Source organism: Parathielavia appendiculata (assembly GCF_033297405.1).
Source record: "Parathielavia appendiculata strain CBS 731.68 unplaced genomic scaffold N657scaffold_3, whole genome shotgun sequence".
NCBI lineage: Eukaryota > Fungi > Ascomycota > Sordariomycetes > Sordariales > Chaetomiaceae > Parathielavia > Parathielavia appendiculata.
In genome coordinates, this window is record NW_026944222.1 from 2,982,805 (window position 1) to 2,999,750 (window position 16,946).

General features: G+C 56.9%; 7 protein-coding genes across 7 annotated transcripts; 4 read left to right on the plus strand and 3 right to left on the minus strand.

Moving 5' to 3' along the window:
• Positions 1-553: 553 nt before the first annotated feature.
• On the minus strand, positions 554-2,712 carry N657DRAFT_679431 (uncharacterized protein; the record flags this gene model as incomplete). The annotated part of the gene is made up of 5 exons (XM_062796190.1): positions 554-683; positions 1,058-1,692; positions 1,779-1,885; positions 1,966-2,408; positions 2,465-2,712. The coding sequence occupies 5 exons, from the start codon at positions 2,710-2,712 to the stop codon at positions 554-556; spliced, it is 1,563 nt and encodes a 520-aa protein (XP_062650294.1).
• A 1,495-nt stretch (positions 2,713-4,207) lies between these two features.
• N657DRAFT_311045 (uncharacterized protein) lies at positions 4,208-5,199 on the plus strand. The gene is made up of 2 exons (XM_062786736.1): positions 4,208-4,209; positions 4,265-5,199. The coding sequence occupies exon 2, from the start codon at positions 4,388-4,390 to the stop codon at positions 5,081-5,083; it is 696 nt and encodes a 231-aa protein (XP_062650295.1). The 5' UTR covers positions 4,208-4,209; positions 4,265-4,387; the 3' UTR covers positions 5,084-5,199.
• An 889-nt stretch (positions 5,200-6,088) lies between these two features.
• On the minus strand, positions 6,089-7,504 carry N657DRAFT_643310 (uncharacterized protein). The gene is made up of 2 exons (XM_062792525.1): positions 6,561-7,504; positions 6,089-6,470 (listed from the first exon to the last, which is right to left on the minus strand). Exons 1-2 carry the CDS (start codon positions 7,121-7,123, stop codon positions 6,221-6,223), a joined length of 813 nt encoding a protein of 270 aa, XP_062650296.1. The 5' UTR covers positions 7,124-7,504; the 3' UTR covers positions 6,089-6,220.
• Positions 7,505-7,774: 270 nt separating this feature from the next.
• Positions 7,775-10,044, plus strand: N657DRAFT_632578 (uncharacterized protein; the record flags this gene model as incomplete). The annotated part of the gene is made up of 3 exons (XM_062791148.1): positions 7,775-8,282; positions 8,342-9,931; positions 9,992-10,044. 3 exons carry the CDS (start codon positions 7,775-7,777, stop codon positions 10,042-10,044), a joined length of 2,151 nt encoding a protein of 716 aa, XP_062650297.1.
• A 155-nt stretch (positions 10,045-10,199) lies between these two features.
• Positions 10,200-12,580, minus strand: N657DRAFT_689033 (prolyl-tRNA synthetase). The gene is made up of 3 exons (XM_062796972.1): positions 11,923-12,580; positions 11,797-11,861; positions 10,200-11,747 (listed from the first exon to the last, which is right to left on the minus strand). The coding sequence occupies exons 1-3, from the start codon at positions 12,342-12,344 to the stop codon at positions 10,564-10,566; spliced, it is 1,671 nt and encodes a 556-aa protein (XP_062650298.1). The 5' UTR covers positions 12,345-12,580; the 3' UTR covers positions 10,200-10,563.
• Positions 12,581-12,834: 254 nt separating this feature from the next.
• N657DRAFT_654868 (T-complex protein 1) lies at positions 12,835-14,664 on the plus strand (the record flags this gene model as incomplete). The annotated part of the gene is made up of 3 exons (XM_062794543.1): positions 12,835-12,922; positions 12,991-13,076; positions 13,138-14,664. 3 exons carry the CDS (start codon positions 12,835-12,837, stop codon positions 14,662-14,664), a joined length of 1,701 nt encoding a protein of 566 aa, XP_062650299.1.
• Positions 14,665-15,623: 959 nt separating this feature from the next.
• Positions 15,624-16,862, plus strand: N657DRAFT_569372 (uncharacterized protein; the record flags this gene model as incomplete). Its single annotated transcript, XM_062788657.1, has 1 exon — positions 15,624-16,862. One exon carries the CDS (start codon positions 15,624-15,626, stop codon positions 16,860-16,862), a length of 1,239 nt encoding a protein of 412 aa, XP_062650300.1.
• Positions 16,863-16,946: the final 84 nt, after the last annotated feature.

Consider the following 16,946-nt stretch of genomic DNA (forward strand, 5'->3'; position numbering starts at 1 on the left):
GAGTGATGTTGCGTACCTAATTGTACAAACTATCTAGACTGGGCGACGAAGATGGAATATATGCTCGATCAATGCTTGATGCTAGTTTAACAGTCGTAACCTGTACAATCGTGACAAGACTGTCTCGCGCTGATGTTGCGTACACGGCGGCACGACACACGCCATCAAGCCTTGGGCTCTCTCATCGATATCCTTCCTCCACGGGTATGCCTTTTCATCCATCCAACCATCGATACCATTCTCCCACTCAATATAAAGACAAATACCCAACATGCAAAGCAAGAAATTGCTAGGTCGCCTCGTCCAGGGTGTCAGGCAGCCCGGGGGGGACTCGACGAAGCCGAAAACAGGAACAACTTGGCCTGCGCAATTAGAATGAGTTAGTCAGATCTCTTGCTGTACCTCCTGACTGACCGATATGAACTCACCGTGGAAGTTGACTCGTGCCAGGATAGGTAGTCATTCCTCCCATGGTGTGCCTGCGCCATAAGGTTACCATGTAATGACAACCCATCACCACCACTTCACCCGTATCCATCCCAGATCCATCCCTTCAGTCCTCCCTGAGGTGGCTCTCTGCACGTGCTCTGGGCCTCACAACCCGCAGCCACTCAACGTCCCAAACGCCCGTTTCGCAGTGATCTTTGATCATTTGCTGATAGTTGATCCACGCCGGCTGGTCCCTATGTGAAACAGGGGCTTAGTAATGGAGTGTCTCCCGAACTAGTAGTACAACATCGGGCCGTGTTGTCACTGTTTGGAGAAAGACGCCATGTCCCTTTCCTCTCACTAGTCCTCTCACCCCGCTTACAAGGCGAAACAGACAACAACTGACCCCAACAAAAAGAAGCAGTAAAAGGTGAAAAGGAAAGATGACATTCAACTACCAACCCTCCACAACCTGAACTCGCCACCCGGACAACAATGACACGCCACAAACACAAGACGGACAACCCCCGAGCCACAACCCCCGAGCCACAACCCCCGAGCCACAACCCAGCCCAATGACAACAAACAGAACAAAGTCAAACAAAATCAACGTGAGATTCGAACATACCTTTGCCCACCACCTCCAGCAGCAGCCCCACCCCTCCCAACAGCAAGCTCAGGCGCCGCGGAAGTGAACGAGACAAAACCCGCCGGCTCGTCAGGCTCGCCAAACTGGTCAGGCTCAACAGGAACCTGCCCGTTGATGGGCCACCACACGCAACGAGTACCCGTCCAGCGGGCCGGTGGGAAAATGAGGCGCGGGCTGGGGTCATAGGGGAAGGCGAGGGCGTAGTCTGGGTTGCGCTTGTCGACGTAGGTGCGGAGGACGATGGGTTTTTCCCTGTCGTGGTCTTGGGGGCCGGGGTTGGCATTACTCTCCGCAACAGAGGTGGCGACGGCGATGGCGATGGCACGTCCGGTTTGTGTACATGTAGCGGGAATCGTCGGCGGAGCTGGGTTCGGACGGGGAGCTCCGCGACGGAACACGCGACCCTTGAAGTCGACCTGGCGGGCGAGGCAGAGCTCGTCCAGGTTGGGCAGGGTGTTGAACATGGCCGTGGCCATGGTCTTCCAGCGCTTGGACGGGTCGGAGAGCGCAACCTTGTAGTGCATGCTGTAGCTCTTGTGGGCCACCCAGTAGATCTCGTCTGTCAGGGCGAGGTGGCGGAGGTTGCGATGCCGCTTGAAGAGGTTGGCCAGGTTCTGTCAGGGGTGACATTGGGGTTAGTTCAAGGCTTCTTCCAACGGGGCTTGCGGTGGTTAAAGGCTTTAAAGGGTGTGATACTCACCTGGAAGTCGCTGGGTGTATGCGGGCCGAGTCTGTCGCCGTGGAGGGATGAGCAGATGCAGCCTTGCAGGAACAGGCGCTGGACGCGGGGAAATAAACCGAGGATAACTGTCGGGGATTCGAGGTTAGCAAAGCTCATTGTCTTGACATGAAGTACATGAGCCTGGGCGACAACTGATGAACCTCACATTTGATGTCTTCCTCGTTCCACCCCGCTTGAGCCGTCTTGAGGATGGCCAGGCTCCGGATCGACAGATCTCCCTGCTTCAGCACCTTCAACTCCGGCGAAAGCGTCTTCCCAGGCGCTTGGGACATGTTCCCATGCAGGTTGAAGTTGAGGGCCTCAAGATTCGGGAAGCATTTGAAGATGCTGGCCATGCTGCTCGCCGTGCGCAGGTAAAGCGACTTGACGGTGGGAAACCTGCGGAAGCGCGGGTTGAAAAGCTTCCGCCAGACGGGTTCCATGGTGTACTTGCCGTTGTCCGCCACGAAGCGAATCTCGCTGAGACACGGCATCACTGACATGACGAGCGAGAGGTTCTCGATGAAATCAGGCATTTGCTGGGCGGCATGCCGCCGCGCACCGGCTGGGATCTCTTGCACTGGGCCGATGCTTCTGATGGAGAGAGAACTGTCTCTGTCAGGCGAGGAGAAGATGGGAGGAAGAGAGCAACAGGGGTTACTTACGTCGCAAAGGGGAGGATGTCTGACCCCTCAAGGTAGATGCGACGGAGATGATCGGCTAAGTTGGCCTCCTTCTTCCACATTCGGATGTGGTGCAGTGTGGCCGCCAGGCAGATCTGACGGAAGGCCTTGTTTGCCATGGACAGGGACTTTGGTGCCGACAGGGACTTCTGGTCGAGCGGTGTGATGTCGTCCAGGGGTGTAGCTGCTGCCTCGACGATCATGAAGAGGATTTCCAAGGGTAGATCCATAATGCTAGGTCTTCCCGCTCCATTAGACCTGATTCCAGCGCTCTGAGGGACGTTGGCAGTTCGCAGAGATGCTAAAGGAAGTCCAGGCATAGATGATGTTGATCCCATGGCTGCTGAGGTTGGCTGAGAATGACGCTGTGAAGGAGTTCCAGTAGAGTTGCTATGGTGCGCTGTTTTGGAAGCGCAGAAGAGATGTTAACAAGAGGTGCTCTTGGAGTCGTGAGTCGACAATGAAAGACGACAACGAGAGCAAGAGGGAAAGGAGGGAGGAATCTTTGTTTGGCAAGATTCCTTGGCTGGCTGCGAGAGATCTGATTCGTACCTTATCTTAAACAGAGGCCGTGGAATGAACAGCTTTGACCAGTGCATGAAGAAGCCGATGAGTTGAAGATTCGAGAAGAAGGACTTGCTACGAGAAGAAGGACTTGCTACGAGAAGAAGAAGTTGCTACGAGAAGAAGTTGCTACGAGAAGAAGAAGTTGCGACGAGGAGGAGAAGTCGCTACGTGAAGAAGACATGAAATTCCAACTGAACTGGGGCTGTGTAAATAAACCTATTACCGCGCGAGGCTTGACGCGTCTGTTGTATGGCAAGGACTCGGTGGTTGATCGGACGAAATCGAACATGTCTTCGCTGAAATGGTGGGCGCTTCCTCTGCCCTGGCAACGAACTTGCTTGGCCAGAACGAGGCTCAATGATGCGAAAGAAGCAGAAGAGGCCCACGAGATACCATGGTATATAACCATGCTATTCAAACTTGGAAATAGTATGTTTTTAAACCTTCCCTCAAAGGACTTTGAACCAATGCAGGAGGAGTGTTATGAAGAGCCCCTTTATACTCCGCCAACAATGCTACTCAGAATGCGGTTAAGCACTAGGCCATGATTCACCTATTGGTAAAAAGACGACTGAGTACTGGCTTAATGTCGCTCAACTGCATGCTACTGTGACTGTAGGGCTCAAGTTCAGCGTTATGCTTTCAGCGTGTTTGGACGTCCTGGAGTCATGTCATTCTTGATCCAAGTCACCTAGATACGCTCCCTCCTTTCGGGAGAAGAAACAGCAATGTCAAGCCATTATTGGGCTGGGACGAATTAACTACTGCAAGCTTCATTTCGCAGGGATTGTTAACCGTGTGGTTCGTCAGCTTTGAGGGCGAGAAGAAATGAGCATCAACTTTCTCAAGTGGCTTCAGTATCCGGAGTTATTCTGTATATCTGCATACGTTTAATGTAGATGAGTCAGCTTGCACTAGTTCAAGGCAAAAGCGTAATGCTATCCCGCCTCCAGTCCCAGAGATCAAGGACTGATTGCCATTCTCCTGACTCCTGATTCCTGACTTTGGCGGCTTCCACAACGAAGAGTTCATTGGTGATACCAGCGCTCATCTCCGACTCCCGGATATTCAAAGCGATAGGTTTGGCCAGGAGGTCTTTGACCACCGCCTCATGTGGTTTTTGATTATCGCCTACTAGTATGCAGCCTTCATGTTTGCAGGCACGGTTTGCCCTTGACCCGACCTAGTTAACGTCCCTGACCCTTCGTGCCTTAGATGACATCGCAAGCCAAACCATAAAGTACGGTAAATAACGGCTCATGGGACGTTCTTCCAAACCTCCGAGTCCTTCAGGCAGATTTCCGCCCAAGGCAGACTAGGTCAGACAACGATCCACTCATGTTGTCCTGTTCATTTCAATTCAAGGCACCACCAGCTAGATTACATCCTATGATCAGCCTGCCCGACCGCCCAGTCCCAGGCTCCCAGCAGCGTCTTCCGCCATGGCATCCTTTTCTCTCTTCTGTCACTTCCCAGCCGAACTTCATTCGCCATCTGGGCCCTTGCGCTCCCCAATCCCGAGCCAGAGGTATGCATCACGTGGTCCCTGCAGATCATGGAGTTTCCCTTTGCCGACAAAGAGCCCGCGCTCCCCTTCACCGTCGACACAGCTTGGCCCGCTATCGCACACATCTACCGCACTGCACGACAGGTCGCTCTCACGACCGGAGCCCTCCAACTGCAGTACTCCCCAAACGCGGGCTTCGCTGTCCCATTACCATCACTTCATCCCGGCCATCGGTACGCTCTACTGTGGCCGCGACCATGCCGGCGCCATGTGCGCGTTTCTGCTTAAGCCTGAGAATGCGTACTTCATTCGGGAGCTGCGCCATATCGCCGTCAAGGTCGCCGGTACATAACCGCTCAGAACAGCTGGCCGTAATTATGCGGCAGCAAGCCGTGTTCCTGCGCACCTTATCGTTTTGTGCTGCCCAGCACCCTGGGCATCCATTCAACCGCTGGGGCATCTCTCCCGCCGGCGCGCCGTTGCAGGCTGCGCGACATCCCGTCCCTGGACGAGGTCAAGCTAGCTAGAGTGACCTTTATGCGGTCGCATGAAAGGGTGCCGATACCGCTGGGGTATTACCTCGAGAAGCGCCAGCGGGAGATGGAAGACTATGTTCGCGGGTTCAACGTTCAGGGAAACGAGGGCACGGCGTGGAGTACGCGAGACAGCGGCAGCTTCAGCGGGGTGGAAATCAAGGTGCAAACGTTCGTCGAGTAATACAGGACCAAGTCCGAGAACTGCCGGGAGCATTGGGTTGAGATGTGCCAGGATCGGCTGCTCGGCGGCATTGAGCCGCAGGACGCCGCGGCGCCGTACCCGCGCCGTATCCCGGTGGCCAAGCGCAAGAGCCCGGAAGAGTACCGCGTGCTCGACGATGATAGCGCCTGGTGGAGCGATGAGTTCAGATTGTGGCTGAAGGAGACCAATTTCCGCTTCGATCAGGAATGGTACCGGACCAATTAGGGTTGCTATGGCACCGTCACCGGACATTTGGAGTGTGCTGATGTGATGGGAAGAGCTCCAGCCTAGTCTGAAGAGGTCAGGACTTCAGAGAGCGCCGCGCCCCTCGAAGGCAACTTCGTTCACATTTGGAATGGAGCCAGCCCCTGGCCCTCTCGGCTCTAGAGTCTCCAGTCCCCGGTTCCCATCCCGTCAAAGCTTAGGTTTTGCTTCGCAAGATGGCGCGGCCCAGGCCTGCCGATTCGGGGTAATGATTTGACAATGAATACCGACGGATTTCAAGCTCTGTCTTCCATTTCATTTAGATCTGCTTTTCACCGAGCCCACTATTAGAGTTCCAGCTCCAGCTAACGAGGAGCTGCCGTAGTCCATCTGGGTGTCGTTGATGACATAGAGCAGCCCCTTCTTGGACAGGGACTGGATTACATGGACAAACACCAGGCTGCCGAATCAGGGTGCTATTCAGCTTAACCGCTTCAAAGGGCCGGAAACAGGTTTTGAATTAAGGTAGGTACTGTACCTATTCGTAATATGGCTTGGTGCTCTTACCCAAAATCAAACACTATAAGATCCCCGAACCTAAGACAGTGATACACCGTTATTACAAGTACAAGTACTCCGACCGATCTGCAGGAAGGCGCCGCAACTAGCTCATCGCAGGCGGACAACACAACACAACTTGCCCAGACATGCCGTCAGACTGGTCAAAGAATCCGAATCAGAACATGCCGAGTCATGACACCAAGCATCCACAGCCACCCAACTAACAACGGCAGCAGTGACGCAAGAAATAACACCCACCGCGTCTGGTCAGCGGAATGCATGCGCATCCACTTCTTGACTCGCGTCCTAATCTTCCTGGCGTGCGGACACGTGCTGGTTCCGTAGATCAGACACCCCAGTCCCGGCCGCGACTCGCACTCGATGTGTTCTCTGCGCCGTTGCATCAACAGCCTGCCCCCGAGGTCAGTTGTTAGTTTTACGCTTGTTGATTCAATATTTTCACATGCATGTCATATTCAACCAGGGAAAGAGGTGATTTACCTTACACTCCCTCGACAAAACCTCAAATCACTCCCCAGATCGCAACGCTGGTCATTCGGGCACTCGAGATGCAGCAGCCGCCGCTCCATCAGCCATGCCACTTTGAGCCGCACGCCTGTGTCGACCAGCTGGTAAAAGTGGCGGTTGGTGTGCCTGAAGGAGAGCGCGTCCGGGTAGGTGAGGTGCTGCGCGATGAGCAGGTGGAGCTCCGGGGGCAGCGTCATGAGGGTTGTCTGGCCGGGCCGTTGTTTTGGACGGCGGCGTGCTAGTTCTGTTGCTGGTTTCGAGGTGGCAGCGGCGTCTCTGGATAAGGTTTCATTTTGAGGTCTTGGGCCTTGTAGAAGTAGGGACTCGGCGGAAGCGGCGGGTCGCCGGACGAGTCGGAGGATAAACTCCATGGCCGAGCCCCGGGTGTTGGTTCGGAAAGTCAAATTGCCGAGCGGGACTCGGGAGGTGGGTCCCGGGCCGGGGCTGATTGCGAATGGTGAGCCGACTTGATGGAGGATGTGAGTGCCAGTGTGCTCTACGTGTACGTGCGCATGCGGCAAGGTAAGGTAGAGCATAAAAATATGGACGGGCGACAGGCGGCGGGAGAGAATGCGACCTGACTCTTTAAGATTCATGTGACTTTGGCAAGGACACCATCGCGAAACACAGCCGCGTTCCAAGTGGCCGTTCGGACGTCAGGCCGCCGGTCAGCCCTGCCGAATGGCGATCCAAACGGTCGAGTAGGGCGTTGCGTGCCCCTTGCCAGGCCAAAGCCGGTGCCTGGCTAAGCCCAATCTAGAATGGTCTCTATGGACCGTTGCGTCACCTGAAGTAACTGTTCGTTGCAGCCTGTAGTCAAACTCGTCAATACGAAGTGGCAGGCGTTGCATACTTCCTAAGTATGTCAGGAGCTAGAGCCGTTTCACGGGACAGCTGAAACCACCCAGTGTGGGAAGTTTGTTGAGGAACCATCATCATAAGAAGAAAACCCGACCCTCCATGAGTGCTGGCCTGTACAACCTAATTCTCACTCAAATACCATGTGACCTCGCGCAAGGGCAGGCGCGTTGCTCAACCAATCGATGACGCCTCAAATCGGCAAGTGAGGAGGGGTGAGGTCAGCCACTGCACCACTCTCGCCGGCTCTCCCAGCCTCGTTGCTTCCGAGCCCTCAATTGCTTCTGCTTATTCGCCCAACTCCACGAAGATGATCCAAGCCAACTGTGATGGCGGGCTTCACATCGGATAGCGGCAGCGAATATTCCTACGGTTTGACGGCGTCGGACGAGGAGACACTTTGGGCCATCGTCGACCGTCTCTCCGCAGTGTCGCCACACCACTCACAACCAGTCCCGGCAAGCCGACGGACCCCTGCAACGCCGACAAGTTCCTCAAACCCTGCAAGAAACACAAACACGATCGCATCCAGTCCCTTCACCCCGGTTTTCGACCCTGATGCCACTCTTGCCATCGAGGAGACCATTGCTGCCATAACCAATGAGGACCTGAGTTTCGACGTTTCGGAGCTCAACGAAGATGACGACTACGGCCACGGGCAGGGCTCTGCGCTTGTCCATGATGGCGTCTCACGCAGCAGTATGCCTGACTGGAAAAGCAGAAGGTTCGCGCCTTCAGTCGCAGGGACTGACCGCGACCATACTTCGTTCGTACCCAAGACGAAGCCACGGTCTATGCCCGCGCTGCTCCCAGGGCCGGACGTTCGCTACCCGGACTGTGAGCTCTCTGCTACTGCGCAACCGCACAATTCTTCTAACTGACCCAGAAACGGTTAGTGAGTCGCGCCCTGTCTGACGCCGAAGAGACTGCGCGCCTCTTTACAAAAGCACAAGTCCCGTCCGAGGACGACCTCAAAGACAAACGTTCGCCATTGCTCCGGTTCCGTACGTTTCCAATGAAGACGCTGTCCGTGTCGGACTTGACCGCCGGGTCCTGGTGCGAGCTTCAGCACTTCTACACCCTGACTAAGCTCCCGGGGGGGAAAAAGACACGCACAGCGGCCATGAAACGGGGCACCAGGCTACATGAAAAGCTAGAGCGTGAGGTCTTCAGGACCGTGCAAGTCGAAGTCACCAAGAGAGAGGATTACTTTGGCCTGAAATTATGGAACATGATCCAGGGTTTGCGCGTGCTCCGAGAGCAGGGCGCCACCCGCGAGTTTGAGGTGTGGGGCATGGTCGAAGGGCACGTCGTCAATGGTGTCATCGACGGACTGAGCTATGAGAACCCCGACGAGGAGTTGCAGGGCGGCGTATTCAGCAGCCGCGGCAGCAGCCGAACCATTGCAAATTCGCAGCCCTACGAGCCTAGCACCCCAGGCGACTCCGAGATCTTCATCACCGACGTCAAGACCCGGAATAGCGCCTATCCGCCCCGGCAGGAACAGGTGCGGGTATCCATCATCCAACTCTTCCTTTACCACCGCTTTCTCTCGGACATGGCCGCCGAGAGGTTGGACTACATCAGCGTCTTTGAGCGGTACGACCTTAACCCAGACGAGCCTTTCTCCGACTCCTTCATGGCGCAAATCGGCGCGGTTCACGAGGAAGTCTTTGCAGAGCCCGACGCCGACGCCGAATCCGTCTTCACCCTGGACAACAGCGAGTCCAGCACTGACTCCAACTCGGAATTCGTGTCGGCCCCTTGCAGCCCCTCCCAGCTATCCTTCACCTCCTCATCCACCACCCATAATCTCGAATTCCGCACCCTCCGCACCCTGTTGATCCTCCTCAAGCAGGAAATCCGCCTCACCTTCCCTCGCGGTGCCGCAGACATCGGCAGGATAGTAGCAGTCGAGTATCGCTACCGCGGAGGGGACGAGCCCACCCCTTCCCCACCTCCAGCCACCACCAATGAGAACCCCCCTTTCCTCACCACCACCACCGACATGAACCTCGGCCCATACGAAACAGACCGCTTCCAGCCGACCTCGCTCGCCCCGCGTAGCCGGCGACACGGACAGGAACCGGAACCGGAGCGGGGCTCCGTCATCTGCACAGATACCTTCTTCGTCGAGCCCGAGACGCTCGACCTGTTCCTCTCGGAGACCATGCGCTGGTGGAAGGGCGAGCGCGAGCCCCGCGGCGTGCCGCTTGAGGAGGCCGGCTTCAAGTGCCGGTCGTGCGAGTTCCGCGACGAGTGCGAGTGGCGGAGGGAGCTGGATCAGCAGGCCCTCGGCAGGGCGAGGGACAGGCGGATCAGCAGGCAGACTGGTGCTGGTGTTGCATCTAGTGATGGGGTGGATGGGGATGTTGCAGGGGACGTGTTGGTGAAAGACGGGGAGGGAACGAGGCGGAGAAGGGGGAGGCCTAGGAAGGGTCCGGGCGAGAAGGAGAGGGAGAGGAAGCTGGATGATATTGAGGATGGTGGGTTGGTGGGGAGGGAAGGGGTGGTGAAGAGGACTAGAGGCAGACCGAGGAAGCTAGTGGGTGCTGCCGAGGCTGCGGCTGTGGCTGCGGCCTCGGGCGCGGGTGGGTGAAGCGGCATACAGCTCAAACTTTGGTGGCATATGTCGAATCTCGAATCAGTTAGCAGGGGATATTGGGGCGCCGAACCCTTGGTCGTCCGCAGATATAGACGATTCTGATCTTGGTATATTTGGCGGGGAGGACACACGAGGGACTCATTGAGTCGCGGTTGACCATAGCGGGATACCCTGAAGATACGTCTGGAAGTGGGATGGGACATGGAAGTGCCCTAGTTTTACGAGTCATGACCATACAAATGCAAATTGATTCCCAGCGTCGCCAATTCTTCCATCACACTTCTAATTGTACGGATGTAGAAAGCAGCCCAAGGTATTGGTCGAGCAAGTCACCCACCATTAACCGCGCTTTCCGATCCCTCATCCCCAGACACCGGATACAGTGCATATCAGTCGCAATCACAGCATCTCAGCCCGCCAATACCAATTTCCACTGACAGATGGACGATAAAACGGTGGGAGAGCAACAGGGTAGTAAGATCGCTTTCTTTTGATTCGCTACATTTGCTCGGCTCAATAGCTCCGCCCAAACATGCACCACTGCTCCGCCAATCGAGTGCACTCCGGGTTCAGGCACTTGGTCTCGCCCTTGACCAGACCCCCTGGCTGCTCAAACGGAATACACAGCGACTTCATGCCCATTGAGGGCGCTTTCTGGCCCTCGGGGGCGTTCTCGGCCGCGTCGTCGGACCGCCCCGTCGTCAGCTCCTTGATCTTGTCCTCGCACGCGGGCACCAGGCAGTGCGGGATGATGACGACATTCTTGGCGTCGAGGGCCGGCACGACCTCGTCCCACTTTGTAATCTGGAGCCGGTGCGCGCGGTAGGCCGTGTCGGCCTTGTTGTACATGTCCTGCTGGATCGTCTCGAGCAGCTCGGGCACCTTGGTCGTCAGCTCGGCGATGGCGATGGTGCCCTTCTCGCCTGTGTCGCGGCGGGCGTAGCTGACCACGTCCTTGGCCGCGTCCTTGGGGCCGAATTCCAGCCGGAGCGGGATGCCCTTCAGCTCCCAGTCGTTGAACTTCCACGCCGGGGTGTAGCCCTCGCGAAGGTCGACCTCGGTGCGCACGCCGGCCTTCTTGAGCGTGTGGAAGATCTCGTCGAGGTGCTTCAGGTGCTTCTCCTTGTCTTCGGCCGACATCTTGGCGGTCAGGCCGACGGGGATGAGGATGGACTGGATCTTTGCGATGCGCGGAGGCAGGACAAGACCCTTGTCGTCACCGTGGATCATCACCATGACGCCGATGACGCGTGTTGAGAGACCCCACGAGTTCTGCCAAACGTGGATGTGCTTGCCCTTTTCGTTGGGATCCTCGACGGTGATGTCGAACATCCTGGAGAAGTTCTGCCCCAGACAGTGGGATGTCGCGCCCTGGATACCCCGCCCGTTGGATGGGATGTAGCCCTCAACCGTTGTTGTGTAGTAGCCGCCGGCGAACTTCTCGGCCTCGGTTTTCCTCCCCCTCACGACCGGCACAGCGAGCAGTTGTTCGTAGACGCCCGCGTAAAGCTCGAGGATCTGGAGCACCTCCTCGCCGGCTAGCTGTTCGGTGAGGTGAGCGGTGTGGCCTTCTTGCCAGAGGAACTCCCTGGCTCTTAGGAAGGGGGTGGTCTGCTTGGCTTCCCAGCGGACGACCGAGTTCCACTGGTTGAGCCTGAAGGGAAGGTCGCGATGGCTGCGGATCCACTTGGAGTAGTCTGTCCGGGTCAGCGATGTCGACGTGTGTGAGGACATCAGATTACTCACAAGGGTACATGACAGCTTCGGAGGTTGGACGGACAGCGACAGGGACTTCGAGGTCCTTATCACCACTATTATGTCGTCAACCCCTAGTGTCAAAACTGCAAAAAAGTCTGGTAGCAGCCGACTTACGCCTTTGTTACCCAGGCCAGCTCGGGGGCAAAGCCCTCGACGTGGTCCTTCTCCTTCTCAAGCGACTTTTGCGACAGGAACATGGGGAAGCTGGTCTCCTCGACACCCATCGCCTCAATCCGCTCCTGGAACCACTTTCGAATGGTGTTCCAAATGTACATGGTGGCGGGGCGCATGATGAAGAAACCCGAGATCTCGGTGTAGTACTCGATCATCTCGGCCTTCAGCACCACCTCCTGGTACCACTGAGGGAAGTTCTCTGTCTTGGAAACCGTGATGCCGATGATGTCGTCGCTCTTCTTGCCGCCAACGACGGGAAGCGACGCCTGCTTTGCCGCCTTCTCGGCCTTTGCAGCCGCCATCTTGGCCTGCTTTTCGGCCTTCTTGAGCGCGCTCTTCGATTGCTCCTTTGCGTCTTCCATGGTTCTGGCGATCCGGAGAAAGGTTGGAGGAAGGGATGGGGTCGAGTCGACCTGGATTATAAAAATTGACACTGAGTGCCCAACTGCTCTGTCAGAACCGGGGAGTGAGTCAAAATTGCAGAGTCGAGTGACTCGAACTTTTGAAGGAAACGCGGGCTGCTTTTGTGGTGCCCCGCACTTTCAACCTCCGCCGAGCTGAAATCGAGGGGCAGCCATGCAGCGTGGGCTGGGCCGCGATCGATAACATGGGATGCTGTGGGGCTGTACAACCAATCAAAGACCACGCTTTTGTTTGACAGCCGGCATGGGATTATCTCCCCTCCGGTAAAAGTTGCTGGAAGCTGCCTGGTGCAGCAAAGCGAGCCGAAGCTTCGAAATTGTTGGAGCCTGTCAACAGACCCGACTTTTTTGACATCGACCTCCCCCACCACATCTTGCCCCTCTCCTCCATCGTCACCAGCTGTCAAGACAACCCCGACGTTCCGTCACGATGGCTTCCATGTTTGAGCAGTCGGGTAACGGCACGCTGTTCCTCGGCGGGACAAAGCTCTCCGGTGCAGACATCAGGGACCAGAATGGTTGGTTGCCCAGTTACAATTGATGTGCCGTTCCCATCCCAGTGAATATTGCTGATGAGACCCCCTAGTACTTGCTACCCAAGCTATCGCAAACGTGGTCAAGAGTTCCTTTGGGCCCAGCGGCCTTGACAAGATGATGGTGGATGATATTGGAGTACGTCCCGCACCCTCGCCCGTCACCCCACGACGCAAATCACGCAGCCTAACAGGTCCAGGATGTGACTGTCACCAACGATGGCGCCACCATTCTCAGTCTCCTCGATGTCGAGCACCCTGCCGGCAAGATCCTGGTCGACCTTGCACAGCAACAAGACAAGGAAGTCGGCGATGGCACTACATCAGTAGTGTTGATCGCTGCCGAGCTGCTCAGGAGAGGAAACGAGCTGATGAAGAACCGGATACACCCGACGACAATCATCACGGGCTACCGCCTGGCCCTCCGCGAGGCCGTCAAGTACATGAACGAGCACGTCAGCATCAAGGTTGAGCAGTTGGGTCGGGAGTCGCTCTTGAACATTGCCAAGACGTCCATGTCCAGCAAGATTATTGGCGCCGACTCGGATTTCTTCGCCAACATGGTCGTCGATGCCATGCAGGCTGTCCGGACGACGAACAACAAGAGCGAGGCGAAGTACCCCGTCAAGGCGGTCAACATCCTCAAGGCCCACGGCAAGGGCGCCCTCGAGTCGATTCTTGTCAAAGGCTACGCGCTCAACTGCACCGTAGCCTCGCAAGCGATGAAGACGCGGATACAGGACGCCAAAATTGCCTGCTTGGATATGAACCTCCAAAAGGAGAGGATGAAGCTGGGTGTTCAGATAACAGTGGATGACCCGGACCAGCTTGAGCAAATCCGGGCGCGGGAGTCAGGCATGATTATTGAGCGGATAGAGATGATCCTGAAGGCGGGCGCAAATGTGGTACTCACGACAAAGGGCATCGACGACCTCTGCCTCAAGCTGTTCGTCGAGAGGGGCGCCATGGCAGTCCGCCGGTGCAAGAAGGAGGACCTGCGCCGGATTGCCAAGGCTACCGGCGCCACCCTGCTGAGCACACTCTCGGACCTGAACGGTGATGAGAAGTTTGAGCCATCATACCTCGGTCATGCCGACGAGGTGGTCCAGGAGCGCATCTCGGACGATGAATGCATCCTGATCAAGGGCACCAAGGCTCACTCGTCAGCCTCCATCATTCTCCGCGGTCCCAACGACTTCCAACTCGACGAGATGGAGCGCTCCGTACATGACAGTCTGTGCGCTGTCAAGCGGACTCTGGAGAGCGGTAGCATCGTGCCCGGCGGCGGCGCGGTTGAGACGGCTCTTCACATTTACCTGGAGGAGTTTGCCGGCACAGTCGGCTCGCGGGAGCAGCTCGCCATCGGCGAGTTCGCGCAGTCATTATTGGTGATTCCCAAGACGCTGGCTGTCAACGCAGCCAAGGATGCCTCAGAGCTGGTCGCACAGCTGCGGTCAAGGCACGCCCTCTCGCAGCGCATCCAGGAGGGCGAGGCGAACGAGGACGAGAAGACGATGGCACGCAAGAAGGCGTACAAGAACTATGGCTTGGACCTGATGAAGGGCAAGGTGGTGGACGAAATTAAGGCGGGTGTGGTGGAGCCCAGCATCAGCAAGATTCGGCAACTCAAGAGCGCCGTGGAAGCGTGTATCAGCATCATGCGCATTGATACCCTGATCAAGCTGGACCCGGAGCCGCAACCGGAGGATGACGGCCACGGCCATTAGACGAACAGACATGCTGTCATAATGAGACGAATGAAGAAGTCGCCCCGCATGACTGTCAAGCAGCGTCAGGATCCAGGCTTCTGGAGTGATAACTCACCACACACGCCCGGGCTCGGCGTAGCCGCCACACGGGCCCATGATAGGGAACGGCGCATCCCAAAGTGAACATCACAATTTTGCCCTCAAGGTAAATACCAAGATCCAATACCTTGATGATCGACTGTTCCGCATCCCTGGCGCATCTTGTGACCCTTTTCTGGCTCGACTGGGCTCTATTTGGCCCGCATACCATCGGCTTAACCCGTACCGTCGGTCTTCTCCGCTATCCTCTGCACCAGCGCCGAGAAGCAAACGAGGATTCCTGCAACCGTTCCGCCGGGAGCCGGTTCTGAAATAGTCTCTGTGACGTAAAATCATTGTAAGGGAGCGATGCTCAACCCTGCAACATCCCCGGTCGAGAGCTACAGTCGACATCTGACCTGCTTGTCCGGTCCGATTGGCCAATGGGACAACACGAAGGGTGACCTTGTCCATGGGTGCCTCTCTTACACTGTCTTTGCATCTATCTGTCGGCGTTTGGTCAAGTGATTGACAGCTTGGTGTTGAGAGTACGTGTTGCTGGGTAGAATGTGACAGATGTTTGCTATGGCTAACCATGCCGTTGGAGTCAGAGCTAGTGTTGCGGCGAAGGATGGAGGGCGCAGCAGCCCGTGCATGACCGAGTGGGTTTCTGAGGAATCCACCTGGTAAGCTGTGGCCTACAGTGTAGCTCTTAAAACGAGAATCTGAAGCCGGACTTTTCAATGCTTTGTTCCCGTTTCCGACTGCTTTCTTCTTTGACAAAAGAGGCCCTGCAGAGGCATCCCTGAGCTTCACACATCTCAACGCGGCGGTCAACCATCAACAACACCAAAAGAAAAACAACTAACCATATAACTAAACCAAACCAAAGTTTCAAAATGGGCTCCCACAACCCCTCAGCCACCAACCCGTCTTCCTCCACCTCGGCACCACCCTCCCCAGCGGCAGCAGCAGCCGCCTCCTCCTGGCCGCTCGACTCCCTCCCGGACGCCTCCTCCCCGCAGCTCATCCTGACGCACCCGACCCCGGCCGAGCGCACCCACACCTGGAAGATGACCTACCCGATGTGGGGCGGCGCGCTGACGGAGCACGACTACCTCGCCCGCGAGGCCTACCTGACCACGGTGCCGCTCGCCCGTGACGGCGGCATCACGCACTGGATCCTGACGGTCGCGGATGCCGCGCCGGACCGGAGGCCCATCCTCTCGTCGTGCGAAAGCCTGCGGAAGAGGGCCGTTGTTTGTAGGGGTGGTGGAGATGGGGATGGGAAGGTGAAGGAGGGGGTGGCGCATGGGATTGCGAGCGTTTTTACGGAGCCGAGATTCAGGGGCCGTGGGTATGCGAGTCGGATGATGAGGGAGGTTGGGGAGAGGTTGAGGGGGTGGCAGGCTGGTGGTGGTGGTAACGGCGATGGGAGGTCGTTGTTTTCGGTGCTGTATAGCGATATCGGCAAGACGTTTTACGCGAGGCATGGGTGGGCCGCGTTTGAGAGCTCGCATGTGGCATTCAAGCCGGTCGAGGGGCTGGCCGAGGGGCAGGTTGCGAGGGTGATTGGGTATCATGAGTTAGCGGAGTTGTGCGCGGTAGATGAGAGGTTATTGCGAGCGAATCTGGCTCGCCGCGGGCCAGGGAAGACGCATGTCGCGCTGGTGCCCGAGCTCGATACCCTGCTGTGGCATCTCATGCGCGAGGATTACATGACCAAGTCCATCTTTGGCCGCACACCAATTGTCAGGGGCGCGGTCGCTGGCGAACCGGGGAAGCGCGTCTGGGCAGTGTGGATGAGGGGGTACTATGGAGGATTGAAGAAGAAAGAGGGGAACACGCTGCACATCCTGAGGGTTGTCGTGGAAGACCCGGAGCAGCCGGACGAGAAACTGGTGGACGGATTCCGATCCATCGTGCAGGTTGCGCAGCACGAGGCGGCTGAGTGGAAGACACAGGATGTCCAGATGTGGAATCCCACGCCGAAGATCAAGGGCCTTGTCGAGAAGTGCGGCATCGAGTTTGAGTTTGTCACTCGCGACAAGGACAGCATTGCCAGCTTGAGGTGGTATGGCGAGGAGCCGACTGCCGAGCTGGATTGGGTCGCCAACGAGAAGTACGCCTGGTGCTGAGATGGAATATGGATGTTAGGAAGGAAAGGGGATAAAGCCCGGGCGGTTCAGGCGCAGTGCTGCGGCGGCTCCCGTCTTGGTATT